This window comes from Trichomonas vaginalis (assembly GCF_026262505.1).
Source record: "Trichomonas vaginalis G3 chromosome Unknown ctg_9, whole genome shotgun sequence".
In the NCBI taxonomy this organism is placed as follows: Eukaryota; Parabasalia; order Trichomonadida; family Trichomonadidae; genus Trichomonas; species Trichomonas vaginalis.
Window position 1 is genome coordinate 1 of NW_026529097.1, and position 9349 is coordinate 9349.

Below are 9349 nucleotides of genomic sequence, written 5' to 3' on the forward strand. Positions count from 1 at the left end.
ATTTGACAAAGACTCTGAGTTCATGTTTATGAAGTTTATAAAGCACTTTATGACGGTCAAGAGATTGGATTTGACTTATGTAAGTCATGTCAACCTTGCTTTGCTGAAAAGTTTAACTTCTCAATAACGACTAAAACAAGCTTTATTCGTAAGTTGAAGTTCTGAGGTCATTTATTTTTGTCAGCAATGAGGTCATGAATGAGGTCATGAATGAGGTCATTTATTTTTGTCAGAATGAGGTCATTCGTGATAAAAATAAAGCTAGCGTAGATTTTACAATACTGCGATGGTAGAGTTTAAGAGTTGTGCTTCAATGTAGAGACAGTCCTTATGGTCTGGAGGTAAGAACACTGGGCAGTTATGGTCATGAGTGGAGAACATGTCTATCCAAAACTCACGATTGAAGCCAGTTAATTTATAGTATTTAGGGTTAGGAAGTGGTGAAGTTCTTGTATGACCAATGAACTCATTTTCAACTCCCTTACTTAAGTTTGAATATAATATAGCTTGCTTTCTATCCCAAATGCCAGGTGTTACAATCTTTGAAAATTCATTTTTCCTCGGAAGCATTGCATCATAATTGAAAACATTCTTGAAATCATCACTTGGTTCAGAGATTTGAAATCTTATACGTAATGGATTTTTTTCTTTTTAGCGACTTCATTGAATGGTGAGAATACAAAATGACAGTCATGAGTTCCATCTTCATTTTCATTAAATTCATAATGAAAGTCTATAAGTTGTGGCTGACTACCTTCTTCTTTCAGTTGTGCAAGAAACTCACGTAAAGGCTGTAAAGTTTGTACTTCAATGTTGAACTTTTTCTCGAACATCTCATTAAATGAAATCATACATTGCAACAATGTTGTATCGTCTTTAAAGTATTTGTATATGTGAATGTTTTGGGCGCTTAAAGACTGTTCGTCATTTTCTATCTCGACTTGAAGTATAAAGTCAACCTTTCTGAAAGCACGTGTTATATACATAGATGTTATGCCAATGTACTTCTCTTCATTTATGTTCACAATCCAGTCTGTTGGAAACTTAAACGTTACTCTGTTCCCCTTTATTTTGACGTCAGGGTTTTCACTACTGAACGCAACAGATAAAGGTATTTGTCTATACATTTAATTCGGATAAAAATAAACCATTTACTCTTTCTTTGCTTCAGCTTCTTTAGCTTTTGCTTCAGCTTCTTCTCTAGCTTTTTCGCCAGCAAACGTGGGTTCTTTTGTCTTCCAGCAGCTAATGCAGCAAGTTGTTTTTCACTAAGTTTTCTCTTTGGTCTCTCTGGCTTTTGTTCTTGTTTTTGTTCCTTCAGTTCGGATAAAATTTGCTCACGAATTTCTTTCTTCAATGCTTCAACATCTATGACCCTTGGGTCTTGTCCGTAGGGCTTGTCTGAGTCATTTGACTGCAGATAAAAAACAAAATTAAAACTTTAACCGATGTAAAATGAGCTTGTCAAAATCAGAGCGAGAGTCTATTATATTAAATGACGCAAGAGGAATACAACATCCTTTCTATTACGTAAGTCAGAGTAAAGATGGTAAAATATACGTAAGAAAAAGAAAGGTTCCATTAGCGAATGCAGAAAGCGACAACATTAAGGTGTATGGCAAGGGTGAAGTCCACGAAGCCCATATAAAACCTTCTGTTCAAACTGAAAAGTCAATAGAACCAGAAGAAAAGAAGCCAGATGTACTTTCAATAACGAACCAAGAGCTTATTGCAAAGTTCGTGAATTTCATTGAAAAACAAACCGAGTCAAAGAACCCTGACCCGCCAGTGAAAGAAGTTGAGACAAAAGAGAATGTACAGTTCATTGAAAATGTCAAGAAACAACTTCCACCACGAATGCCAAGAAGAAGAGTGAGAATAATGAAGTAAATAGATATTTTTATCTGAAGTAAATACATGCAGAACGAACAGTTAAACGAATTTACTCCAGCAGAGCATATTCATCAGATTCGCTCATATTTCGATATCATAGACAATGCAGTTCAAATTGGTGACACTAATAGAAAATATTCTGACGCAAAGATTCCATCACAACCTGGAACTGCTAAAGATAACACATGGGTAACATTCAATCTCTCACCTCCTGGTGAAAATATGTTGGACCTTTACAATACATTCATTACGTATAAAATGGAAGGTCAATTTATTGTAGATAAAGAAATTGGTTCAGGTTCCAATAAAACAAACCCACCAGGATTTTGGATTGGTTTCGATGACGCTTTCTATGCAGTTGCTGGATATCAAATCCTTGCAAATGGTCGTATCGTATATTCTCAAGACAACGCAAGAGAAGAAGCATATATAACTTCAAACTCACAAACTACCGAACAAATAAAGAAAGTAGATGTTTTCTCAAAGACTCGACATGAAGATGTATGGAGTCATTCGGGAACATGCAGAACAGGACAAATTGTTAGTGGTCCAATTACAGCAGGAAAATCATTTGATTTTAAGCTTCGTTTAAGAATTCCTGTTAGAAGATTCCTTCCATTAGAAGCTATTCGATTTATTCCAGCTTTTGCAGGAAACATTCAGCTTAAAGTAAAGTTCAGTAGCGACGCCTTACAATGCACATCTATATCTGTAAATGATATCATTGCTTTCAATCCAACTCTTAAAGTTGCATTTGCTTCAGATTCAAATCCACCGACAAATAAATTTGTTCCATGGAATGAACCATTCACTATGATAACGAAGGCAGTAGAAGCTAGTGGAACAGTTACTATTACAACTGTAACCCAGCAACTATTTCGAACAAAGATGGATTTTAATGAATGTTTCATTCATCCAAAGTCATTCTCTTTAGACCCTAACATTTATACAGAACTTGTAGAACATTATACAAACGAGGCTTTATGTTTTCCTGTTAAAGTTATGGATTGGATTCCTATGGACGGTTCATTCTCAAAGAATACAGATAGTTCAAGTGCAACATTTACAGCAGCTTATACGCCTATTAATGTTAAAAGTATTTGGGCACTATTTAGAAAGAAAGACAACTATTATGTTAATTTTGAGAACCCTAAGTTTAAATATCTTCAGCTTTCCATGGGAGCTTATGGAAATATGCCTGCAGAACCTGAAAAATCATATGGACCTGTATTTTATGAAATGGTTGCGAACGCTTGCAATACAAACAATGATATGATAGGATTTAATGAAGATGTTATGAGGTCATTGGTGGATGATGGTAGTGTGGAACATAAATGGGATAGCTATGACAACACACATTTCTTATGTGGTTTTCCAACAGAAGTGGACTTTTGCTTCCAGCAAGGTCAAACATCTACTGCTCCAATAACATACAAATTGTCTGTTAAAGGACCTATTGAACTAGCAACTGAAAATGTACCAAAGCCACTTATTGGATTTATGAGGGATTGTTGCTTTGCCATTCAGGTGCGTGCTAATGGCATCCCCATAATAAGATTAGATGACTATAACTTAGCTACGGACGACAGTGAGGAATAAAGGATGAACGTTTATTTTTAAAGCTTATAAATGAGTTCTTCATCAAGCTCTCGTGAACCTTCACCATCTATGAAACAAACTTTACCAAACGATTATGGAGCACCTATTGAATATTTCTTACGAGCTGCACAATGGCAAAGAGCAGTCTCACCAAGGTTAGGTGTTCCACCAGCTCCTGTCAAAAATAGCATTTGGTCAAGTCCTTATATAAAATATGGTCTCCCACTAGGTTTGCTAGCTACAGCAGGAGCAGTTATGATGTTGAAAAGAAATAAAGCAAATGTTGTAAATAATACTGAAGTAGCTGAAGTTAAACAAACTCCAACACCTTCGCCAAAACCAACGCCTTCACAAGCAAACTTCAATGACTCCTGAACCTATGGAAGTACAAACTCCTGTTCAAAAGTCAACTCCTAAACCGACTCCAACATTTAAACCAGAACCTACTCCTCAAATAAATCGTAAAACTCCTGCGTTTCCTTACTGAAAAAATAACGTTATTTTTATTTAATATTAAAATTTTTATTTGATTGAAATGACAAATAAAGTCACTGAAGCAATGAAACAAAAGTTTTTGGTAGAATACATTAAATCAGGAACTATTCCAGAAGGTTTTTACATTCATACTATGAAGGATGGTAGAGTTCAGTTTAGAAAGATAAAGCAACCATTAGATAAGAAGGAATTTTGAGAAAGATTAAACTTCATGAGGACAACATTGCTGAACTTAAGAAGAAGCTAGAAGAGTTGGAGAAAGGAAGAGAGTTATAAAGCAATGAGTTCAACAGGGTGAAAAAAGAGGTGAAAAAAGAGTGAGATCTCACCACTTCACCTAAATTTATTTTTGTGCTATGTTTTCATACGTGTGAGGGTGGTGATATCATTAATTTTTAAGTTTATTTTTTATTTTATTTTTATATAAATGACGAAAACTATTGAGATAACAAACTACAACGGTCATGAGTTCAAGAATTTGTTCTTCGTTCCTCGTGAAAATACATTCTATCAGATACGAGGGAGAAAGGGTAAAGTTAGTTTGAGCGTTTATGAAGGAATGAAGAATGGAAAGTTTATACAAGCATACGATACAAACGGTAAACGTGTTTCATTAGCTTTGTCAAAACTTACTAACATTTATTTTGACAGTGACTTTGACTCTGACGATTGGAGCGACAGCAGCGATACTGAAGAATATGAACTATTGTGTGAAGCACAGCAATGGGAAGAGTTGCAATACTTTTGTAAGTGAGAACGTTTATTTTTACAGTAGTGAGGTGAAGTGGTTGGCGGCTTTATAAATATTTAAGGTTAAGTTGGTGTTTGTGTTTGTGTTGTAAAATATACGTTAACGGTTTTGTAAAGTGTCAAATTCACAAGTATTGCGTATGGTGGAACGCAGTGCCTCCGTACACGAGACTTGTATACTAACTGAATTCGACACATATCTTGTTCTCTATTCTTTAACAAAGGATGAGAAGCAAAGTCATCTAAGATAAGAAGACATCTATGAGGGTAAGTCTTCCAATCGTACGATTGCAATTTCTTCGAAATGTATTCTATCTCTTTCTGTTTGTTTCTGAAGTGTTTCTTCTCTAATATTCTCTGCATTTCCTCATTTGGGTCTTTAAACTTAGAATTTATATACTCATTTATAGCATTATACTTCAAAACTCTTCTTTGGTACTTCTTTATCCAATCTAACAACTCAGTATCCTTTATACATACTAACTTAGACTTCTTTATAATATCTTTGAACGAATTGACGGTTTGGTCAAATTGACCAGAAGTACTACAAATAACAACTAACTCATAAAATGGGTTCTTCTCATCTAGTTCTTTTGTTGTGCAGCCATTTTAAGATAAGTGAAAGTCTTACCAGACCCAGGTGGTGCAATTAGACCTGTTATACCATTCTGAGCAAATAAGAACTTGTCATGTATGGGTTTTATCTGAGCATTTTCTAACTTCCTCTTGTTCTTGTTTAAAACATTCTCAAATTTCTTGTCAATGTCAGCAAACTTTTTTTCTAACATATTTTTAGAAAAATTAAAATTTTTATCTTTTAGAAAATGTCTAGCGATTTCGCTATCTATATTCGAGACAAGCTTTTCGACAGCAAAACATCTGTCGACCATAAAATCTTACATATTGTATTTATAATTATATGGCAAATAAGATATTTAAACTTGATTTTTGAAGGAAAATTCACAAAATTAAATAAATTCAAATAATTTTTATTCAAAAATAAACTAGTTATTTGAGTTTAATACTAATTATCTATTCAAACTACAAAGTTTGTAATTTAAAATATTTTGTGAGATCAGATTGAATTAATTCAAGGTTCTTTTCAATTAATATGAATGACCATATTACGCATTTTCGAACATTCTAAACCAAATATATAAAAATGGGAGACGAATGTTAAATTTGCTAGACATAAAGAAGTTGTTTACCGAGTTTTAGCTCTTATCTCTAACAAAAAATTAATTTTTAAAAAAAAGACCGAATACGTTTCACAGCGAGAAAAAAATAAAAGGCAAGATAGAATTTTCTAGACATAAAGAAGTTGTTTACCGAGTGTCAGCTGTTACTTCTTCTCAATACTGATATAAAATAAAAATCTTTATTATTTATTTAACCTTTATTGTTTTATTAAAATTAAAAAAAAAAAAAAAAAAAAGGAAGTGGGGCTTCCAGGCACTTCGTGCCTTCTAGCCCTGTTGATGTTTAGTATAAATGAAGTTTTTATTCGGAAAATTGTTAGTCTTCTGGGTCGAAAACATTATATATAATGTGTCGCTTTTCACAAATTATATATGTTTTCATGTTTTGTCAAGATTTCATCGTAAATGTTTTGTCAAGACTTCTTCGTAAATGTTTTGTCAAGATTTCATCGTAAATGTTTTGTCAAGACTTCTTCGTAAATGTTTTGTCAAGACTTCTTCGTAAATGTTTTGTCAAGACTTCTTCGTAAATGTTTTGTCAAGATTTCATCGTAAATGTTTTGTCAAGATTTCATCGTACATGTTTTGTCAAGACTTCTTCGTAAATGTTTTGTCAAGATTTCATCGTAAATGTTTTGTCAAGACTTCTTCGTAAAATCAGACAAAAATAAAGTTTAGGGTAGAAGGTTAGATCTAACCTCTTTTCTAACCTCTTTTCTACCCTCTTGAATTTGTCATGATTTCTTCGTACATGTTTTGTCAAGACTTCTTCGTAAATGTTTTGTCAAGATTTCATCGTAAATGTTTTGTCAAGATTTCATCGTACATGTTTTGTCAAGACTTCTTCGTACATGTTTTGTCAAGACTTCTTCGTAAAATCAGACAAAAATAAAGTTTAGGGTAGAAGGTTAGATCTAACCTCTTTTCTAACCTCTTTTCTACCCTCATGAATTTTCATGATTTCTTCGTACATGTTTTGTCAAGACTTCTTCGTACATGTTTTGTCAAGACTTCTTCGTAAAATCAGACAAAAATATATTTTAGGTGAAGAGGTGAGATCTCACCTGTTTTCTCACCTGTTTTCTCACCTCTTGAATTTTCATGATTTCTTCGTAAAATGTTTTGTCAAGACTTCTTCGTAAAATGTTTTGTCAAGACTTCTTCGTAAAATGTTTTGTCAAGACTTCTTCGTAAATGTTTTGTCACTTTTCTGTCACTTTTCGGGTAAAAACATTTTTATTATTATATATAAATGAATTTTACAAAACCACCGTTACCGTTCTTTGGAAATAAGAGTAAATGTAAAGATATTATATTGAGAGAACTTAAGAAACTACCGAATGGTCTAACATTTGTAGATTTGTTCGGTGGAAGTTTCTATATATCCCATTTGTGCCATATAATATTCCCAGACTCAAAGATTATATGCAATGACTTCGACAACTATATGGACCGTCTCAAACATATTCCAGACACAAACAACATATTGAAAGAGTTAAAAGAAAAGATACCTATAGGTAAGATGGAACGTATACCATTAGATAAGAAAAATATTGTGAGAGAGGTTTTGAAAAAAGCAGAATATATAGACTGGGATAGTATATCTGCTAGACTATTATATAGTGGTGCTATAAGAGTTCATGACATTGAAACACTTATGTCAAAAGTTTTATATCTTAACTATACAAATGTTTTCAAAGAGGACATAGAAAAATATATTGAGGGTATAGAGTTTGTGAGATGTCATTGGACAGATTTGTATGAAAAATATAAAGACAAGGAAAATGTTTTCTTTATAGTGGACCCGCCGTTCTATAACACATGGGATTTTCAATACCAAGTAGACTGGACTCTGAGAGACTCTTTAGAAACTTTAGACGTTTTACATAACCATCCATGCTTTTACTTTACATCCGATAAAAGTGGTTTGGAAACCGTTATGAGATGGTTAGAGGACATACATGACTATGAGTTTATATATGACAAGATAGAATATGAGAGAGGTCCTATAAACTGGAGAAAGTGTCATAACAAAGAAATTTTATTAGTAAGTAAATGTGGGTTTGAAATAGGACTACTTTGTTTTAGGTTTTTTCCATTGTGTCATTTATTTATTTGACGTGGCAGAAAAGTACAGAGAGTATGAAGATGAACCAATGCCTGCAAATGTTCAGCATATGTACTCGTAAGAGATATTTTTATCTAATATTAAATGGACGCACAGAACTTAGCGAATGCACAGCAACCTGGACAACCAAACCCAGAGAATATTCCAAATGAAGTTAGAATACAAACTGCAATGGCAAACTATGGTCAAGTGCCAACAGATGTACAAATGCAAACTGCCATGTCAAATGACGCTGCGTTAGGTTTGCCACCATGGTATGCAAATATGAGATGGAAAGAGTTTTATACAAACCCTGAAGTGGGATATAAACAACTTTATGCAGATGACGCGAACACAGGAGTTGACCCAGAATATGTTTTCTACCAGAGGAGAAACGAATGTATGAGCTCCAGTTAAAGAATGCTATGGAACTCAACAGGAACGTAAGAGAACTAGGCGGACATTAGATTTTTACATATAGTAAAATGGGTTTCTTCAGTAGTATTGGAAACTTCTTTCGAAATGTTGGAAGAGGTATATGGAATGGAATAAAAACCGTAGGAAGAGGAATTTGGAACGGTGTCAAAAATATTGGTAAAGAGTAGGTCAGTTTGTTGGTATTATACCTAAAGACCCTGAACCAGAAGAACAAGCTCCTGTTATACAACAGCCTGAACCTGCACCACAGTCTAGTGGCAACCAAATCCAACACCTCAACCGTATTAAAAAATTATATTTTTACCGTTCGATAGTAGTTATATATGAAACTAAGTTCTAAGTAAAACGCATGGTATAATGGAATTATTCTTTTTCTTCCATCTGTAGTAACCATACTTGAAAGTCTGAAATACTTCCACTTGGTGGTTCGTATAACTTTGTAGGTTTTTCGTAAAAGTCATTTGCCCAAGCATAAGAAAGAGTTTTGGGCGCCAGAAATGAAGCATGAACAATAATAGCAGCTGGGTCGAAAACATCTTTAAAATAAATATGGTTCATCTCTTGCATATCGACTGTAAATATTTGCTAAGGAAGTTCGACTTTCTGATTTAACATTCTTGCATAATACCATGACATTGCAGTGAATTCTGTATATATTTGTTCGTCTTTCTTTGGATTGTCTTCGTAGATTTGAAATGACACTTGTGAATTTTGTTTGTCATATACATTCTCACATAAAGTGTGCTCTCGGTATTTGCATATTCATCAGCATATTTTGCATAACATGAATTTATTTTATCTTCTATATTTTTTAACGCAGTCTGTAGAGAAGATGAAAGGTCAACTTGTATTAGCTCAATTTCTTCCC

General features: G+C 33.6%; 1 protein-coding gene and 4 pseudogenes across 5 annotated transcripts, besides 3 other annotated features; all 5 read left to right on the forward strand.

The window, feature by feature from the left end:
* Nucleotides 1-4922: a mobile genetic element.
* Nucleotides 1537-1890, forward strand: TVAGG3_1061940 (annotated as a pseudogene). Its single transcript has one exon. A coding segment is annotated over exon 1 (354 nt).
* Nucleotides 1918-2562, forward strand: TVAGG3_1061950 (annotated as a pseudogene). Its single transcript has one exon. A coding segment is annotated over exon 1 (645 nt).
* On the forward strand, nt 2707-3336 carry TVAGG3_1061960 (annotated as a pseudogene). The gene has a single exon. A coding segment is annotated over exon 1 (630 nt).
* Nucleotides 3523-3801, forward strand: TVAGG3_1061970 (annotated as a pseudogene). Its single transcript has one exon. A coding segment is annotated over exon 1 (279 nt).
* Nucleotides 4415-4741, forward strand: TVAGG3_1061980 (uncharacterized protein; the record flags this gene model as incomplete). Its single annotated transcript, XM_053888391.1, has 1 exon — nt 4415-4741. One exon carries the CDS (start codon nt 4415-4417, stop codon nt 4739-4741), a length of 327 nt encoding a protein of 108 aa, XP_053744480.1.
* A 1-nt stretch (nt 4923) lies between the features above and the next one.
* Nucleotides 4924-5313: a mobile genetic element.
* Nucleotides 5314-6152: 839 nt separating this feature from the next.
* Nucleotides 6153-6239: a mobile genetic element.
* Nucleotides 6240-9349: the final 3110 nt, after the last annotated feature.